This window comes from Chelonoidis abingdonii, chromosome 21 (assembly GCF_003597395.2).
Source record: "Chelonoidis abingdonii isolate Lonesome George chromosome 21, CheloAbing_2.0, whole genome shotgun sequence".
NCBI lineage: Eukaryota > Metazoa > Chordata > Testudines > Testudinidae > Chelonoidis > Chelonoidis abingdonii.
Window position 1 is genome coordinate 9,100,721 of NC_133789.1, and position 19,975 is coordinate 9,120,695.

Sequence of the window (19,975 nt, forward strand, 5' to 3'; positions counted from 1 at the left end):
TCCCGGGGTCGGTGCCCCTGAGCCCCAAAGGTTGAGACACTCAGCCCCCATCCCGGGGTCGGTGCCTCCGAGCCGCAAAGGTTGAGACACTTCCCCCCACTCCCCCCATCCCGGGGTTGGTGCCTCTGAGCCCCAAAGGTTGAGACACTTCCCCCCGCTCCCCCCATCCCGGGGTCGGTGCCCCTGAGCCCCAAAGGTTGAGACACTCCCCCCCCATCCCGGGGTCGGTGCCCCTGAGCCCCAAAGGTTGAGGCCCCCCCACCCTGAGGTTGGTGTTTCTGAGCTCCAAGGGGTGAGTGATTCCCTCCCTCCAATGATTCCCTGGGTTGATGCCTTTGAGCCCCAGATTCTCCACCCCCGCCCCCCCAATGTCTCTGCGTCCCTAGCCGAGCTCTCAGAGCATTAACTGCTGCGGCTCCAGTCCCAAGAACTATGCCCCGGGCAGGATTCTGGCTGCTCAGGCCCCTGGCTCCTGGTCCAGGCTGGGGGTGTCTTGGTGCTTAGGGGTGTCACAGAATATCCGGGTTGGAAGGGACCTCAGGAGGTATCTGCTCAAAGCAGGGCCAATCCCCAACTAAATCCCCAAATGGCCCCCTCGAGGACTGAACTCGCAACCCTGGATTTAGCAGGCGTGGGGAAGGCTGGGACCATACAGAGCTCTCAAGTGTCCAGTATCTCCTACACTTACCCCTGATTGACCCACATAAACTCTCCGTGGCGGGCACCATCCCCAGCCAGCCAGGGTGAGGGGCAGCTTGGCTCTGGGAAGAGCAAATACCTGGATCATTTGTTTGACCCTCGGAGGTTTTGAAATCATAGCACTAAGCGTGGGGGAAAGCGATGCTTAACAGTGGCAAGACTTCGGGGTAGGGTCTGGAGGTCCCAGCATGCTGGGTGTAATTGGGCACAGGATGGGGGCTCCTGTGTAACGGGGTGGCTGGCATGCCGGCGTTTAGACTTCTAATGGGCCAGGGGATTCAGGCTGGCATGGTCAGAGATGCTCCGCACCCAGAAGAGGAGCATAGCCAGTCCTGACCCCATGAATGCATTCTTGGGAGGAGTGCATTCGGCAGCTGCGTTAAGGCCAATGGCACCAGTGGGGCGCAGTTCAATGCTCCGCTTTCAGAAGCCACGGCACACCTCCATGTTTAGTCTGTCTGAACAGTGCCACCAGAGAGCAATGGACTGGTAGGAGCTGTGTGAGACTTGGCCTTTTGCGGTCGTTCCAGTGAAGCTGGGCTCTGTGCCTTAGTTCCTGTGGGTTTGCAGTGCACCTCTTGTTCTGGTTTGGGTTTGAACAAGCCTGTCTGGGGGAAGGAGGGGAAAGGTAGAGACAGTGTTTTAGCAGAGAGGCTCCACTGCCTCTCACTTGCCTTTCTCAAGGTGTGGTGCTGTCCTGTAACCTGCTCACTCCCTCCTGAATGTGTCTGGCTTTATAAGGGCCGATCCTGTGCCAAAAAAAAGAGTGTTTTGCACCTGCTAGCAGAACAGGATTGGTCCCTCAGTTAACTGATGACAGGCCTTTTCTCTCTGCTTCATTTCCTGGTCTGCAGATGGACCCTTTTGTCAGTCAGTGCTGAAACTGTGAGATGTCTGAGAGATGCATTTAATCATATGATGGGACAAGAGGGCAGGGACCTTCAGACAGGACCTTAAGCCAGGTGCCACCCACCCTGTCTTATCCAGCTGCATTATGCTTCCATTTGTTGGCAGTAATTTCATTGTTGCATCACAAGCACTTGAAGAAATGGAAGAGTGGAGAATGTTTCCTCAGGAGGACTGGATTGTTTCTTTCTTTTTTGCATAGTTTCTACAAGGCTGTAACAATTGCCCCAAAACTGTTTATTTAGCAAACTTTTAAATAGCCTTCTTTTCTCTTAACCTCCTTTCCCTTCCCTTGGGTTTGGTTGGGGAGTTTATTGACACCTGGTTCTTGAAAAGATTCACATTCCCATATAGATTTCTTATTTCCATAAGATATGTTAGGCACACCTCACTTCCTGGTGGGTGTGCCTCAAGTAATTTGAATTTACATCAGCCACTACTCACAGGGTTCTATCAGATCAAACCAAATGAGGTCCAACTTGGAAAATGATCTGAAATACGTATGTTCAATGTGAGAGAAATACCCATGCAGCTGTAATGAAGAACTAGATCTAGGAGCAAGAGTGGGCAGTACGTTAGGCGTTTGCAGTGAGATGTGTAATCCTGGACTGCAGATAGGAAGGATGGCACAGTGGTTAGGGCACTACCCCAGGATCCTGCTCTGTCACATACTTCTGGTGTGACCTTGGGCATGCCATTTAGTGCCTCTGTGCCTCAATTCCCCATCTGTAAGTGGAGGGTAGGAGCCCTTCCCTACCGCCTAGGGATGTGTAAGGATTAACTGCATTAAAGATTGCAGGCATTCATATGCTGTGGTAAGGAGGGATAAATTCCTAAAAGAGACATTGCATTCACAGAGCAGGGAGGTCAGAGTTCTTCTCTGCAAGGTGCACCGCCACCTAGAATATTGCATTCCGCTTTGGGCACTGAGTAACCAGAACAGTGTTGACACTGGAGGGCTGTCAGAGAACAGCAACTGACCTGACCTGGAGGGTTTGATTTATAAGGAAATTTGAAGCCACAGGCTAGAGTTCCCAGGGCTCAGCATCCACAGTCAGGACTGAATTTCCAGAAGAGCTGGTCCCACATTTGCTTGTTTGGTTGTCAGATCTGTGAAAGTGCCCAGCACCCAGCAGCCCCTGTGCCACATAGTGCTAGGAGGTTTTCACAACTTAGCACCCAGTGTGCATCTGATGTATGAGCTCTTGTGAAAATCTAGCTGTAAAAATTCCAGCTGGGTGTTGTATAGCTTGGTTAGTGATGACTAAGGAAGGGTATAACACTCTGCAAATATTTGCACTCTGTTAAGGCCAAGGAGGGAGGGAAATGCTTTGTGTAGTAACCTGAGGTTTAGCTAGAAGTAATAAGATGAAATCAAGAAAAAGTGTAGACTGAATATTGGGATATAACAAGCTCTCGTGCATGAGCTGTATTTGACTGTACAACAGTCTTCAACTGAAAAGGATGAAGCCCCATTATTGGGTAAATTGGATTGGATAAGGGATTAGAAGATGTCCCGGAGAGACCAATCCTGCACGGACTCCTGCAGATAGGCTGGACAGTCAGATAGTGTTATTCTACCTCAAACTTTCTGATTCTGTTAAATCACCAGCTGTAAAAACTCTTTTTTGGGCGGTTGCATTGGTGTTTTGTCAGATGCTTTATTTCAAGGCTCCGCCAGGGACAGAACGTGTGTCTCACTTGTTTCCTGTGGCCATGGGGGGATTGCTTCAGTGGTTAAATGATTGGGAGCTGAGAATTGGCACAATGTGCTGTGCTCCTGTTTGCAGTGTCAAGGCAACTGCCTTGTGAAGCGGAATGGGTTAACTGCTTCTGGGCATCTGTTTCCCAGCATGCATAGCTTAATTGGGGATCTTGCTTCAAGTGTTACCAGTTTAGCTGAGGCTGATTGTCAGGAGGTGATTAACCTAGCCTGAAACATCAGGCACAGCTGAGAGCATTGGGTGAGCAGCTGTCATTTGGCAGATGACACTCAAAGGCAGAGAGGCTGTTCTCGCTGCAGTTGGAGACTGAAGTGTGGTGTGGATTGCCTGTCTAGGAGTCTATGTGAGTCTGGTTCTGACTAGTTTACCACTGACTATGTAGGCTTTAATGTTGGGAGTGTGAGGTGGGGCTCTGACCAGGAGCACTGACCAACCCCAGTAGCAGGGCTAACTGCATGGGATCTTGATATTGAGCTTTAGTGACTTGAGACTTGTGACTGATGTCTGTATTTTCCAGCAGAAGTGTATTTATTTGGGGTGGAGTACATCCATCCATTAGACTGTGGGGGGGAGGTAGCAGCTCTAGATGCATGTCTTGTTTTTCTTTTAAGTTATGGTCCCCTCCTAGTTTCCATCCTCACCTGGTGCCTTGTGCATCCCATTGAGAGCTTCTTGAGATGTTCAGTGGAAGCAAGGGGCAGCTGAATGATAGAAGGGATGGGGGGACTGGGGTGAGGAGGCCCTGGCTTGGACTGCACAGCTGGCAAAGAGGGGTGAGGAGAGCTGGCGTTTAAATCCTTAGTGCTGCAGTGACAGAGGGTCTGTCCTTCACTGGGTGTTTCCATTGCTGGTTAGGTGGGTGGGGATGGAGAGAGATTCTCTTATTGCTTACAGCATCAATTAAGGATAAGATTGTCACAGAGACTTTCAGAGACCTTCGTGACATTTTCTGCTTCAGCCTCAAGGTGGCAGGGCCAGAGTGGTCATCCGGCAGTGGCCCCGGGGCCCTCAGCTGCCTGCAGTGGGGCTCGTGCTTCTTCCCTGCTCTGCAGGGTTTGGGCTTCAGTTCCTCCCCCATCAGTGTCCCCCTCCCCCCCATAATTTTTGTAAAAGTCACAGACAGGTCATGGGCTTCCGGTGAATTTTTGTTTATTGTCTGTGACTTTTACTAAAAATAATGTTGACAAAATTGTAACCTCTGCAATAATATTTGTGAAGGATTTTTTTACCTCCTCAATAGAAAATGTCCCCTGTGGTACTGGTTCGAGGGGACCCTGAACAGAAGAGAACAGGTCTCTGTTCTCCCCTCATGCTATCAGGTTAGGCTTTGTCTGGACCTAGCTCTATTTCAGGGTAGCTGTTCTGATGCCCTGGCCTTAAAGCAGATTATGTTTCTCCAGGCACAAAGAGCAAGCAGGTAGTTAAGTCAGAGTGACCTTTACTTTAGATTTAGAGAACAAAAGCAACATCTACATCAGAGCTGATGATGTGTTTCCTTCCTCTGTATCAGTCTGTCCAGCTATTGTGTGTTCAGCTGTTCTCTGAAGACCAGGAATCCCTTAGCTGGTAAGGGCCAGATTTCCAAGTCACAGCACCCACAACTAGGGCCATGTTCTGAAAGGGCTTAGCCCCCATTGACACCATTGGCCTGTTTGCCCTGCAGCCAGCATGCTGAGCATGCCTGTGAATCTGGGCACTTGTAATGGTACCTAGATAGGTCTTTGGAAAATCTGATTAAGGGGCAGAACACAGAATATCAAGTCAAAACAGTTATAGCTGGATCCACCTCCAGGCTGCCTGATGTTAACAGCATTGCCATACGAATAGCTCCTGAGCCAGCCTCACGTGAGGCTTCTGAAGGCCATTTTACAATTATAGCAATGCAAAGTTCTGGTACAATTATTCCCCCTTGTACCTGTAAGGGGTTAATGTCTCAGGCCCCATGTGGTGTGCTTTGCTGCCTGTAATATTTCCTAGTGCCTTTTTCTGTCTGCATCCATCTTTTTTGCCTGCCATGAACCTTTCTATGTTTGGTGCCCAGCCCCTGGGAGAGGAAGGGTCATCTAAGTTCCGTCATGGTGGCAGGAATTTCTCCTGCCACCACAACCATGTCCTGCTCTTTCCCAGCTTGGTAACAACCCTTGCGGTGAACTCCAATGGTACCTGGGATGAAAAGTGAGCTCTGCAGGAGGCTCCTGGATTCTGTGCCCTAAAAACAGCTGGTGATGCCAGTTGTTCTGGTGTCTGATTGTCAGGTTCTGACTCCATCCTGGTGCAGCAGACTGCCTTGTATGGTGTGGGTACTGGAGAGTGGAAAACTGGAAGTGGCATTTCTACAGAATATCAAGGTTGGAAGGGATCTCAGGAGGCATCTAGTCCAACCCCTTGCTCAAAGCCGGGCCAATCCCCAGACAGATTATTACCCCAGATCCCTAAGTGGCCACCTCAAGGATTGAACTCACAACTCTGGGGTTAGCAGACTAGTGCTCAAACCACTGAGCTGTACTTCCCCCCAGCTTTCCAAGGCTCTTTGTTTCCCCTTATAGGACAATGGGGGCTGAATAACCCCCAGCTGTCTTGTACTGTGGATGGACAAATGGCCATTTGTCCACAGGTGGCTTAATTTAGGGCTAGGAATTTTGGGGCTGCCTCTGAGGTTATGGGGTCGGAGGAGGGAGCTGCATCTCTTCTTTCTCCTCCCCCTTCCCTCTTGGCTAGGGGCAGGATTTCGCTTGGCAAAGAGCTCTTGTCCCAGCATTGGTGAGTCCATTCATGTCCCCATTCCATGTCCACAAGGAAAGTGCTGTTAGCTGGCTTGCAAGTGTGTCATGTTCCCCCTGCCCCTGGAGATATGTGGGAATAGAGGTGCCTGCCTTTGGCTGAGAGAGAGGAGCCCTATGACTCAGTCCCTTAATATTCCCAAAGGGACAGCGCCTGCTGCTTACCATGAGACTCCTCTGCTTTTTGATTCCTAATGTCCCTTCCAGAGCCTCTTCTGCCCTCAGGCTGCAAGTGCCACGTGTACACAGCTGCCATTTTCAGTGCAATCTAATAAAATAAGCCAGTTGTCTTAATCCACTTATCAGGTATGATCCAATAAAGCCTGCAGCTCTAGCTGAGTGAAGTGAGCGTGTTCTTAATAAATCTCCCCTGTTTCAACTGGCATCTTTAATCTGCCTCTGTCACTTACACAGAAACTTCAAGGTGGAATTAACGATACTGCCTGCTGCTCCTGGACCCTTCCAAATCGAGAGACTTCGAAACCCTGCAGCCCAGCGCTGGGAGCTAGCGCATAGTTACCTTTTCTCCAAAAGAACGTTTGTGTGACATGAAAAGAGAGACCACTAATGCCGAGACACCAACACCTTGTCCTGTCCTCCTTCAGTGGTGGGAGATACTTCCCTAACCTGCAAGGAGAAAATTCCTTAGTGCATCATTAGCTCTTGCATTGTGCTTGTGAAACTGGCCACACAAAGAATAATCTATCAGCCAGCAGCAACTCCCCTCTCCCCCAGCCAGATCAGTGCTGCTGCTCAGACCATGCTGAGGGTCCTGTTGGACTATGTGAGTAGGGGTCCTGATCTGGAATTTGGTGAGCACGTAGAAAGTAGCTTTTTGGATGCTGGGGAGGAGTAAGGTACCATGATGTTCTGTTGGCACCCTTTTCAGGACAGAGTTAGAATTGTGTGTGCAGCAGCACCATTACTACACTTCCTGCTTTATGTAAGTTTGTGTTGTGGTCTTTTGGTTTTTTTCCTTTGTAACATTTAATTGTTTGGGTTTTTTTGTGGGGGTGGGGGTATTATCTGTATTATGGGAGCGCTTATGACCCCCGTCACATGCAGGACTCTATTGTTCTAGGTGCTGTACAAACGCAGCATGAAAAGCTGGTTCCTGCCCCAAAGAGTTTACAATCTAGATATAACACAAGACGCAACAGATGGACATAGAGAGACAGGGGAGCACAAGGAAACAGTGAGACAGTACGTATGGTTTGAAGTCCCGCCTCTGGGCAGGCTATGGGGAATGAAGGCCCTGATGGTGCACAGTGCCTGGTGGAGAGGCAGCGTGGCAGGCTCAGGTTGGTTCTCCTCTTGACTGTCCCAGACATGACATGTAGAACCTCTGCCAGGCCTCTCCCTTATCTGTCTTTTCAGCCTTGTTTGATTTCTTGTCAAATGAATTTTAGAGAGGAGTCAACAACTAGCTGTGCTGGTGGAAGAGAAATTCCATTGGTGGAAGCGTAATGCCCCTCACGTGAGTCAGCAGCCGGGGTGAATGGGGATCAAGACACTTAGCAAGTGGTTTGCACAGTAAATAGGATTCCTGGTTTCAGCAAAGAGATGGGGTAAAGCTGCTGTTACAGAGGCAAACATGTTGACTTCACACACTTGTCCATTCGTTTGCTTAGACTTTAGCAATGAGGCTTGGGTCTGAAATATTGGCATCTAATTAAAGTGACCTTGTGCAGTCTCCATTATCTTATCTGTAACACAGGGGGACTGATAGCTGCCAGTCCCTGAGGCCAGGCTGGGTCAATCAGCATTGGTGTAAAGTGCGCAGAAACATTAATAACAGCTGGGGTAAGACTGAAGTCATGGTCTCCTTGCTCCCAACCCACTGCTCCTTCCCCCAGGGCTCAGGATAGGTAGTGGTGGAGTAAGCATCCAACAGAGCCATTCCAGTGCTATAAGGTCCATATGGATACTGCCAGTGGGCTCTTCCCCCTATTTCTGTGCCTCCCCACCCTCAGAAAGGTTGAAAATTTAAATTTGGGGTGCGAGTGGGGGGGGAATGCTGCTGTTTCAGGAACTACTTGACCAAAGGACTCCCAGTTTGCACCACTCGCTCTGCCCTGGACTCTGAACTGACGTACCAGTTTCCCAGCTGATCTTATGTATGCAACAGAAATGGTGTTGCAACTCTATCTAGCGCTTGCCATCTCCTAAGAGAAGTTAATTTGTAGCCCTAATGCTGGCTTAGGGAGTAGATCGTGTGCCAAGTGGGCAATTTGTCATCTTTGCTCTGGTGTCTGAGCAGAATTGAAAGTCAAAACTGCTTTCCAATTGCTGGATAAACATGGAAGGGAGGGCATTGCCTGGCTTGGCCTGAGCTCTGGGGCCAGATTGCCTGGCTCTGCCAACGTGCTTCATTCCTCTTGTGCAACATCTCCGCTCTCCCAGCCCTTGTCCCCTTCTGAGTAGCCACAGAGGGAGTGGCAGAGCAGAGTAGCTCATCAGAGGGAGTTGGCCTCCTCTCCTGTGGCGGATGGCTGGGGATGAGGAAGGCAGACATTAAAGCCTTTGAATGTCCTGCTTCATAAATGAAGGCCCTGTCAATACAGATATGCTTACTAGCCTTAGGTTAAAGAATTCCATGTATTCACACTCTTCCCGGACCTATTGCTGTTCAAGCCTTGGGTTTCTCCACTTTCTCTGTCCCTGTTTCTATTACTTCCCAAGCAGGGCTGCCCAGAGGATTCAGGGGGCCTGAGGCAGGATTGGGTCTTCAGCAGCAGTAGAGCAGCTTAAATGCCACTGATTGCAGCTTTTTTTTTTTTTTTTTTTTTTTCTGGCTCTTGTACTCACTAGGCAGTGCTCCGAGGCTTTGGCAGCACTTCAGTGGTGGGTCCTTCACTTGCTCCAAGTCTTCCGCCGCACTGAAGGACTCGCCACCAAAGACCTGGAGCGAGTGAAGGGCCTGCCGCCGAAAACCCGGAGCAGCTCGCAGGGCCCCTACGGAGCCCGGGGCAAATTGCCCCACTTGCCCCCCCAGGCGGCCCTGCTCCCAAGAAAGGCTGTGGCGTGTCAGACTTTTGTTTATTAGCAATTATGAGGCTTGGTCTACACTGAAAAGTTACATCTGCACAGCACCCCGACTGACACATCCTCAAGGTTAGATACAGTTCGGTTGACAGAAGACTGCTTCCATTGACCTCGCTGCTACTGTTTGGCATAGGCTGGGTCTACACTAGGGGCTGTGCAGGTGTAGCTATGCTGCGGTAATCTCCACCCATTTTTCCTCCTTTGGTGGAGAGAGAGTGAGAATCTTTCCCCCCAACAGCTCCCAGCACTCTAGATGCCAAGCAGTTGACATTCTGTTCTGTCTGATGTTGGTCCCAGGAATCCTGTCTAGGGTTACATTTTGTCCGCAGAGCACCTGTATGTCCAGCTCATCTCGCTCACTTATTCTAAGCAGGTCTTAAAAACCCTGCCTGCTTGGTTTTCTTGCTTCCCAATTGGAAGGTGTTGCTTCTTTAAGTTTAATGCAGACCCAGGCATGCCATCATGAATACCAGTGGAGACTAAGCATTGGGGGTTTCGGGGAGCAGCCAGTGCTGGAAAAAGACCATCTGCTCCATGCAGAGAGCGAAACAGTCAAGATTGTGGGCTCCTTCTGGGAGCTATCCCTTCAGCAGAGTATCCTGTGAGCAAAGGTTTTGCTGTTTAATGCTAACTCACTCTGTCCCTGAATGGTCAACTCCTAGTGTTCCGAAATCATGGAGTTGGGTCAGGGTGGGTTCATTTAAATCACCAAGTGAAACACTTCGATTAAATCAGTGACTTTAATCAATTTTTCTGTTCTATCTAAAGAGAAGTGCATTCTCGCTGGTTGAGTAACCATTAAAACATGTTGATTTTAAAGCTAAATGGAGACTTTACACCAGAATTGGTACATCGTGTTGCTACTTAGGAGGGTACACTAGGACTGAGTACTTTTATTTAAACATTTATATAGATTAATATTTTCAGATTCATAACTGTACATTTTTAGTATGTTAGAAAATAGCACATCAATATATCATGCAGGGGTCCCCAACGTGGTGCCTGCGGGTGCCATGGCATCTAAGTGTGCCCGTGTACTGGCCGGCAGATGAGCATCCGCCAAAATGTCGCTGACAAGCTGTGTCTTCCAGAGGTGTCGCCGCCGAAATACCGCGCCCATCAGTCATTTTCCCTGAGCTGAGTGTTTCCAGGGTGGATGGAGTTGTCATAATTTGAGAACTGAGCCAAGCAGAGCTCAGGTAGGGGGAAGCTATAAAATAGGAAGTTGAACCTGAAGAGATACATAATGGTGTCTCCTGGAGTCAGAGGCCAGGTCCCAACACCTGTGATGACTTTATCAGTCTCGTACTCTGGGTCCCCCACAGGAGCAAACCCTTAATACAGTACATGACCTATTGTGCCATATTCATAAAGCTTGACCTAAAAAATTAGATGTTCCCCCCCAGTTCTTTGTTTATCTAGAAAAGCCGCCTTTGCCTTAAAGTTTTTGATAGAACATTTAAATAAAAAATGAAAATGCTGAATCCAAGAACCTCTAAGAGATTATAAGAAGTTTAGGCCTGAACATATTTTGTATTTAAACTCAGATTTAGTTTTAAACAGGTTTATTTTTAAAAATAGAGAAATTTATTATCATTTAAATAACAATTAAAAAAAAACAATTTAAATCCAATTTTTTTTTCCTCCCCAAAATTTATTGCTTTTTATCCCCCCTGGATTGGCTTAAATCTCATTTTATGTTTTTTTGTTTTAAAGTTTGCTTTATCTGCTGTCTGGTTTTTGAGCCTTTAGGTTTCAGGGTTTTCTCTGCAATGATATGTGCTGCAAACTGGCTTTGTAAAAGAAAGCAGCGATTCTCTCACACTCGACTCCAGGAGCTGGTCTTTAAGAAAATCACCAAATTGCAAGACTGGTGATAAAATCTCAAGAGCTGGCTGCCCGTCAGACCCAATGCTCTACAAACCCAGAGGCACGTTAACATCTTTCACTGCTGTAGTACAGAAGAGCCCAGTCATGGGCCAGAACCACTTTGTGCCAGCTGCTGACCAAACAGAACAAAAATAAGTGGTTTTCTGACCCCAAAGAATTTACAATATAAATCACACACCTGGGGCATCAGCTGGAGAGAGAAGGTCTAAGTGTTCCGAGGTAGGATAAAACAGATTTTTTTTTTAAAGGGAAGGCTCTGGGAAGGACCCTGTGGTGGGTGAGGAAAGGGAAGTCTGTTCATCTGATTAATTCTTAGCCCTGGCTGTGGCCACTGCCTTGGCTAAGTTATCCAGCCAAACCTGTTGCGCCAGGTGAGCATTTGAGAGAGCATTACAACAGCCCAAGCTAACCCTGTCTTGTGATTATCCCATGTCTGGTTCTAGGCAAACCAGGAAGCTTCTGTCTGTATCTAGGCAGGTGTGGGCTGGAGCAGTGTTGGCCAATGAGGGGAGACACTGAAAGCTGCCACTAAGCTCAGTGAAAACGACTTGACTGGCCAGTTTGGCAGAGCTGTTTCTGGCCCTCTCCTTTCCTCTCCCTTCCAGTTCTTTAAAAGGAAATCCACCCCCAGGGGAATCCTGGCCCAGGGCTAGGTCTGCACTGCAATCAAGCCCCACGGCCCTGAGTTGCTGAGCCTGGAACAATGGACTCAGGCTTGTGGGGATGGGGCTGTGGGGCTAAAAATAGTAGTGCAGATGTTCTGGTTTGAGCTCCACTGCTATTTTTAGCCTGACAGCCCAAGCCCTGTGAGCCGGAGCCAACTGATCTGTGCTCTGGGTTTGTCTTTGCAGTGTAGACGCAGTACCCAGCCTGCCTCCCTCTGGGTGTGTTTCCCTCCAGAAAAATATTGAATAAGGCAATTAAATCCAACAGCCAAGTGCTGCCTGTCTGCATGCCAACCATGCAGTGTTAGGGCTGCACTTCTCTAGGTCAGCACGTAATATCTGGGCTGGTTTTACAGAGATCAGTGAGTGTGAGGAACAGAGCAAGGTGCTTTGGGCCAGCCAGCTCCATAGGCACTGTTAGAGCTGGAAGTGGGTCTGGATTAGGATTCAGAGGCCCTGTCTGAAGCTGAGTAGCAAGCAGCTCTGGGGAGACTTGGTTCTGAGTCAGGCTGGGCTGAAAATTAGGGATAGGACTTGATAGCTGGTTTCTAATCCCCACTGAAGTTAGAATGGGCTCCAAGTGGAGATTTGATCTCAGTGGAAGCTGAGCAGAGTTCACAGCCCTGGTCCCTATGGGCAGCCCAGTGCTCCCAGCATGCTGTCAAGTTGCCATGCTGATCACTTTTCTCCTTGTTCTTGCAGCCTGAGATTTTGTCCCAGGAGTGTCCCTGGCCTCGCCTGGCATGGAGGATAGTCTCACAAGGCCTTCGAGCCCAGCAGGGCTCTCCTGTTATGTGGCAGTTTCTCAGCTGTTAGGTTTGACTGTGATTGCCATGACTGGAGCCTGGATGGGCCAATACCGAGGCGGTATTGCTTGGGAAAGCGCGCTGCAGTTCAACGTCCACCCTCTCTGCATGGTCATTGGCATGGTCTTCCTCCAAGGGGATGGTAAGCTGGGATCCTGATGGAAAATCGCTGAAGGGCTAAGAGCATTCAAAATGCTACCTACCTCTCAGCCAGACTCTGACCCCTTCACTGCCATGATCACACAGATACCTCCAGATCTTTGCTGGAAGGTCTAGGTGTGTCTGCTGCAGCCTTAAAAATGGAGTGACTCCTGATTTCCATGTTAGTAATTGGCTTGGAATCATGACCGTAATGCCTTCCATTGCTTGGCTGTGGTTCAGCAGTGTTAGGGCTTTGACGCTAAGAAGGTAGCTCGGTCCAGGTAGCCAACCTGGCCAAGGACAAAGCTGTCTCCCAGTGTTAGCAATGGGGACTGGAGCTGGAGTAACAGGTGCACTGACCCTGTCTGCACGGGGTTGCTTCAGTAAGAGGTACTTACTGTTCTGCCTGGGTGCCAGAGTAGGATGCTACCAGATATCTCTCTCTCTCTCTCTTCCCCCCCCCCCGTCTCTGGTGACAGTGCAGTGAACAGCAGCCTCCTGCTGGTGGTGAGATTCCCGCTCTCCGTGGAGTGGGAGTGGAGCTGACGTGGCCCAAACCCATGGCAGGCAGAGCACTTAGCAGGGAGCTTGGCGTTGTGCCCTGCTCTGTTTCACACTAATGTAATTGTGCGTAGCCGGGGGCAGTAATCGTCTCCCAGATGGCCACTTGGGCAGAGAGCCGGTTGCGGCTGTACAGAGCCGTGATGGGGAAAGTGCATCAGCAGGTGCCCCCAGACAGTCCCTGAGGCTTAAAGAAAAGATTAATTGTAGCAAATTAAATTTGGAAAAGGCAGTTGGGAGAACAAGCAAGTGCTTAATGCTCCAGCATGACTCACCCTCTGCCTCCCTCCAGCGGCTCTGACACATTCGTTTGTTAGTGCTGATTCTCCCCCTCCTCGGGGCCCTGGGACCCCAGCTCTCCCAGGCTTTGTTTGATGCGCTTAGCCCACCTGGCCTGGGGATGGTTCCCTTTTCTCTGGGCTGCAGAGGCGAGGAGGCTGTTCCCTGCCCACTCCCACTGCCTCTCATGCACGTTTCTCTCCCCCAGCTCTCCTGGTTTACCGGGTCTTCAGGAACGAGACCAAGCGCTCGGCCAAAATCCTCCATGGGCTCCTCCATGCCTTTGCGCTGGTCATCGCCCTTGTGGGTAAGTCTTGGATGCTGCAGCGGAAAGGTGACCCAGAAGGACCCGTGTGGCAGTCCGCCTGCCCCTAAGGCCGCTGTATTGGGTCAACGGCATCTTGCCCAGGGAGGCTTTTAAATCCATCCTCTTCCGTTACAACAAAAAGATCATCTCAGGAAGGCTCCCAGAGCAGAGCCCTTGCTCCCCAGGCTCAGCGCCTGCGGTTTGAGGCTCTGCTCCCCATGCCGGGTTGGGGAGCGGGTCCAGGCTGGATCCCTGAGTGGGCTGTGTGTGTGAACGGGCTAACGAATGGGCCCCAGCCCTAACTGACTGCCTCCTGCCATCCCTGCAGGTGTCATAGCCGTGTTTGATTACCACAGGAAGAAAGGCTTTGCAGACATGTACAGCCTGCACAGCTGGTGTGGAATAGCAGCCTTCAGCCTCTACTTCATCCAGGTGAGGAGGAGGGTCCCCTTCAGGAGGCAGGCAGGCAGAGTCCTCCAGTGGTTAGAGCAGGGGCAGGACTGCTGGGTTCTATCCCCAGCTCTGGTGGATTTGTTTTGGATCTCCAGTCTCTGTTCCTTGGCTGCAGGCAGGAGCTCGTTGCTGTGCCAGCGTCTGAGGAGGGCTTGGCTGGATTAGGCCACGATCACCAATCCTGGGTTAGCCGGGCCAGGAGCTAATTTGCTCTAATTTCTGAAACCTGTTGTAATAACACCAACTTTCAGCGGAAGCCTGGGCTATGCATGGAAAGAGCCCTTACGCCCTCTGCACTTTCTTCTTCCCCTCCAGTGGCTCATGGGCTTCAGCTTCTTCCTGTTTCCTGGAGCATCCTTCTCACTCCGCAGCAGATACAAACCACAGCACGTCTTCTTCGGCGTCTTCCTCCTCGTTCTCTCCATCGCCACGTGCCTCCTGGGCATCAAGGAGCTGCTCCTCTTCAGTATCCAGTAAGTGACAGAAACATCTGGGCAGCAATTCCCAGCATCCCCCGGGAGTTTAGAAACAAGACACCCTTGCCACAGGCCGGCACCTCGCAGGGAAATGGAGTGATTGGGTCGTCAGGACCCAGATTTCAGTCCTATCACTGAACCTCTCTCAGTGTGAGGACTCTCACCTCTCCTAAACGTGGGGCTGGTTCAGGCCCTCAGTGGGCAAATCTGCCTTTTCTCAAAGTTAACGGCCTCTGTGGCAAAAACAGACAGCGGAATCCCTGGCCAGTGCTAGCCAAGCCTTCCCTGGCAAGCTGGGGGCGCTGCCCCTCCAGGGAGTGACCCATGGGCCCCTAATGACTGGAGTTGCTGGAAATCTTTCACCTGCAACATTTTCCAGTAGAAAACATAGACTGAAATGTTTTCCAGGACTGTTTCTGAAGGGGAGAATTGACACAGGTTTCTCCAGGGCTAGTGTAAATTACACAACCCCCTTCTTGGACTGATCCCTGGAGCATGCGCAGGCAAGGTGGTGTCAGCTGTGAGCTAACCCCAGGCCCCAAATGGCTGGGAGAGGCAAGAGCGCTTCAGAGCCCTTCCGAGGGGAGGCAAGACTCTGTCCCTCCTTCCCCCCACAGCAGCTCTAACGCAGCTGTGGGGAAAACCTGCTGCAGATTTGGCTCCGTGTGGCTCTGCAGCTCACTCGCCCATGCTGCTGCTACTGTGAGGGGGAGTGTGACACCCCCCCCCCCCCAATGTTAGAACAGGCAGCAAAGTAGCTGGAGAGCATTTCTTGGGGCTGGAGATGGCAAACACTACAGTCAGACCATTAGCATGTGTTCTTGCCTCTGGCCATGCCTCGGAGGAGAGGAAACACTCGCAGGGCCACGGGGGCTGTGGGCTGCCCACTGCAGGCTCAGGAGGGTTGGGTGTCATTTCCTGGTCCGTGGCTGGGAGGAGCATGGTACCCTGGTCTGGCTGGACTCCAGGGAGCCACGCAGACGTTTTCCTCCTCCGAGTGTTCCCTGTTCTCCGCCCAGCCCAGCCCAGCCCCTCTCTGCTCCTGCAGGGCCACCTACAGCTCGTTCGTGCCGGAAGGGATCCTGGCCAACATCCTGGGCCTGCTGCTGATCGGCTTTGGGCTGGTGATCGGCTACATCCTGACACGGGACGAGTGGAAGCGGCCGCCCCTGGCTGAGGAGCTGGCCCTGTCCATGGATTTTAAAACCCTCACTAAGGGGGAGAGCCCCAATAGCAGCCAGTGATGGCTCCCTGCGCTGAGGGGTTCCCCCCAGAGGCAGGGCTGGGGTGGACTTCATGGTCGCTGCTCACCCTGCATGTACTAGCCCCTCTGATGTCTGTTGCTGGTGTTGCTGTGATCTGTCTGCCATGTGCTGGTTGTTACGCGTACAGCTGGCGTGAGGGGGGCATCTGCTTTAACCCCTCGTCTGCAGGGGAGCTGTGTGCCAAGGCGGCGGCTCCCAGCCCCATCCTGATAATAGGCATTATGATGTTCTGGGACGAGCCATGTTCTCCCACTGAGCCCTTATACCAGCCGTGGCCCCTCCCCTGCTACCCAAATCATGGGGGGTGGGCTTTGTATGTGGCAGGCGCAGGGGCATTCCCAGTTGGCTGAGCTGCTGTGGGGGGGGTTGGATCCTTCCCCCCTCAAGCAGCAGGATGGCCGCATTTCCATTTCCCAGCCTGCCTGGCAAGTTAGCATGAGGCCCACTAACAAATCTAACTCAAGTGCGGATGAAGGTCAGGGCCTGGCTCGCTCCTTGGGCTGCCTGCAGATTTCTCCCTCCTGGAGTTCACGCAGGATGCCAAGCGCTGTGTTGAACATCGTGCTCCATGGCAGCCAAACCTTGTTCTCTAGGAGCCGTGTTTTAAACCCTCCCTCACTTGCATGCAAAGCTTTTTGTGTGTCTCGGGCTAGGGTATTTTTAATGATCACTTGGTATCTGTGTAGCCCTAACGGGTCTGCAGCCATGGCCTGAGCGTGTTGCTGTTGCAGCCCCCTGCTGGCAGCAGCACCAATCTCTGATCAGTCAGGGTGTGTGTGTGTGTACATGTGCTGCTGTCTGCCATGGGTAAGATAACCTGCCTTGGCCCTTCAACCAGCCTAAAGAGCGGTATCCTTAGAACTCCTCCTCATCCTTGGTACCTCTGGTTGCTGAGTGGGGCTGCCCTGCCCCATGGGCTCTTGCCAGCAGCTCCATTCTTCTGACAAAAAGGTGGTGCACCAGCCAGCTGATGGTGAGCAGAGTAGAAATGCAGGTTGGTAAGGTCTAGTGACTGGGTGGGCAGTGAATTTTTTTTTAACATTATATTCAAGTAAAGGCCTAGTTTCCCCCAGCTCTCAGTGCAGGGGGCACAGTCCCTGTCTGCATGAGTGACCCGTGACAGCTCCCAGGGGCTTTTCTTTACATTGAAAATGCAAAACTTTCCCATCTACCCCTTTGTTTGCTCTTCTCTGTAATGAGATGCAGGACTTCAGGTGTTGCCAGGCATTGCTGGTGCCTAGTGATACTACAGCACAGACTTGTGCATTGATCATCTGTTAAATATTCCCTGCATGCATGACTGATCAGGGCCTAGCCCCTTCCCACCCCCCCCCAATGCAGCTTTGTATGCAGAGCAAGGCAGGCTCTGCTGCCCCTGGTTGAACTGTGCATGGGGGCTAGGTTAGCAGACTAACAAACAACCTGTTTCCATGGGGCTGTTTGAGGGCCTTCTAGCCATGCTTTCCTCAAAGGGGGGTTAGCATGGGGAGGGGGTGCTTGATGGGTAATAGAGCACACCTGCGTCTCAGGTGGTCCAGGCTGCTGTTGTGTGATACCAGCTGTACCCTGGCCAACTCCTTTGTAATCCCATCTCTTCAACATGGATGTTCAAAGGGAGACATGGCCATAGTGCAGCGCCCCCGCCCCCCAGGTGGCCACAGAGCACGGGCTGAAAACTGCTCCTGTTTCAGGGGGTCGGCCAAGTGTGGTCTGCATTAGGGCCCTGGGCAGAAAGCCAAAGTTGTCCCCACAGGAATGAAAGGGATGGGGCAGGGCCCTGGCTTTTATATGCAGAAAAACAGTTGTGGCACAGGTGGGCTCTAGCAGATAACTGCTGGGGGGAAGAGCTTTGACAGCTGGACCTGAGCTGTTAATTGGCAGCTACTGTTTGTTTGTAAACCTAGAAAAACTTCATCACCTGGGTGCTGATTCTCTTCGTAAATATTTCCCCAGCCTCTGTTCAGTGCAGATTCTAAGTTTCTGACTCAAAGTGACCTGAGCCTGATAAAGCTTGAGCTGAGGGTTTGTCCCACACCCACCATTGCCTCCCTTTCAAACTCCCCCTGCTGAGCAGAGACTGGCTGGGCCTCTGGAGTGTGGCTGGCTCTGTTTAACTCAGCACTCAAGCTGGGTGCCCAACAATCACTAGGCCCTGCTCCCATGTTATGTGCTTTGGTGAAAGAGCTCTGGGTAGTGCGTTTCCTAACATGGCCAAGGTGCCTGCCCAGTTTTTGGAAGACTTGTTCTACTGGAGTCATCCCTTGTCCCAACTGAGGGAAGAAAAGGGGGAGAGGTAGCTCAGTGATTTGAGCATTGGCCTGCTAAATCCAGGGTTGTGAGAGGGCCAATTAGGGATCTGGGGCAAAAATCAGTACTTGGTCCTGCTAGTGAAGGCAGGGGGCTGGACTCAATGACCTTTCAAGGTCCCTTCCAGTTCTAAGAGATAGTATATTGAAACTATTATGGCCAGTGTTTGAAATTGACTTCAGTGGAGCCAGGATTTCACCCACTTATCTTGTCTCTCAGGAGGACCAATGCAAGTTCCTTTAGTCTGAAAAACAACTGGCCAGCTCCATAAGGTTGACTCAGAAAAGTAACACCCTGCTAGGGCCGTGTTTCCCTTCTCCACAGTGCACTAACGGTCAAAAAAAAAAGCTTGTATCAAACAGAGGGTGTCAAGTCCCCCTGAAAATACACCTGCCAGCAATGAGTATTTGCAGCAGAGTCTTGTGCTGCGGAAACCTTTCCTCTGCCAAATGCATAGTTCTGAACTGACCCCAAATGGTGCAGCTAATGGTTACATGGGAGAATATTTTATAGGTTTTGTTTTAAAACAGAATGCGCTTTAAGGCCGTGTCGAAGGAGCCGCAATCAGTGCACTGTGCTGGTAGCTCATAAATGCTAGTAAGGAAAAACCACGTTAATGAAATGCTGAGCTAAACAGTCTGTATTGTACTGCCCCTGAGTCAATAAATCCTGGTACCGAGCATGGGCCACTGTTTATATTCTTTCTAGCTGGCCAAAGCGAGCACAACTCCTCTGCTAGCTTGGAGCCAGAGCTAACAGAGTGAGCAGTCTGCTTCTGTCACGTTCATTGCATGCGTCCAACAGACAACGTATCTGTCACTGCTGAGAAGCTGTAGCAAATACGTAAATTAAGGCCCACGCAGTTTGGGTCTGGTCCTAAGAGGCTCAGCCTTAGTTTAAAGGCCAGATTTGTAAAGGCATCTAGACATAAACATGCATATAAACACACCTACTGTTAAATAATCTGGCCCCATATAACTTGTGCCCAACATCACCACATGATCTGGCACTGAGTGCCTGTGACTGTTCCCGTGCAGGTACCACCCTGGTCTTTAAGGGGGCCAGAGGCAGTTTGGCTCAAGCGAGAGGGGAAAATACCTCTCCTGCCCAGCTAGCCGGAGAGCTCCTCACATGCTGCGGGGTGTGAGCAACGTGCTGCCTGGGGAAGGTACCAATAGGGCAATGGGCTGTAATCGCTCTCTTTGGAAAGCTGGTTTGCTCAAGTGCAGTCACTCAATGCGTCCCCGCGAGCAGCCAGCCCAAGCGCCAGTAGGGCTGCAGCAGAGCAGGGGCCCTGAGGTTCTATAGACCTTGAGGCAGCAGTTCTCCAGCTGTGGGAAGCATTGTTCCCACTGGCATCGTGTTCGCCATGCTCAAGTTGCCGGAAGCTGGCTAGTCCAACAAAAATCTGTTCTAACTACGCAGCTGCCAGTCACGAGGAGTGGGTGTGGTAGCTGAGGCTCCTTGGGTTCAGTGCTCACCTAAATTCCCCAGCAACACCATTTTTCTGTTAGTCAAGGTCATGTTATTTATCAACAGCTTAGGGTGCTGGACTGAGCCTTTGGGGGAGTGGTGGAACTGATACAAGAAGATGAAGGCAACCTGTGTGCTCCACGTACAAGCTGCTCTGCTGGGGAGAAATCTCATCTACCAGGCAGTAGGTGGTTCAGG

At 50.9% G+C, this 19,975-nt stretch overlaps 1 protein-coding gene across 1 annotated transcript; it reads left to right on the forward strand.

Moving 5' to 3' along the window:
• Nucleotides 1-3,568: 3,568 nt before the first annotated feature.
• Nucleotides 3,569-16,658, forward strand: CYB561 (cytochrome b561). Its single transcript, XM_032805478.2, has 6 exons — nt 3,569-3,672; nt 12,412-12,657; nt 13,705-13,803; nt 14,132-14,235; nt 14,572-14,729; nt 15,781-16,658. The coding sequence occupies exons 2-6, from the start codon at nt 12,453-12,455 to the stop codon at nt 15,974-15,976; spliced, it is 762 nt and encodes a 253-aa protein (XP_032661369.1). The 5' UTR covers nt 3,569-3,672; nt 12,412-12,452; the 3' UTR covers nt 15,977-16,658.
• The last annotated feature ends 3,317 nt before the right edge of the window (nt 16,659-19,975 follow it).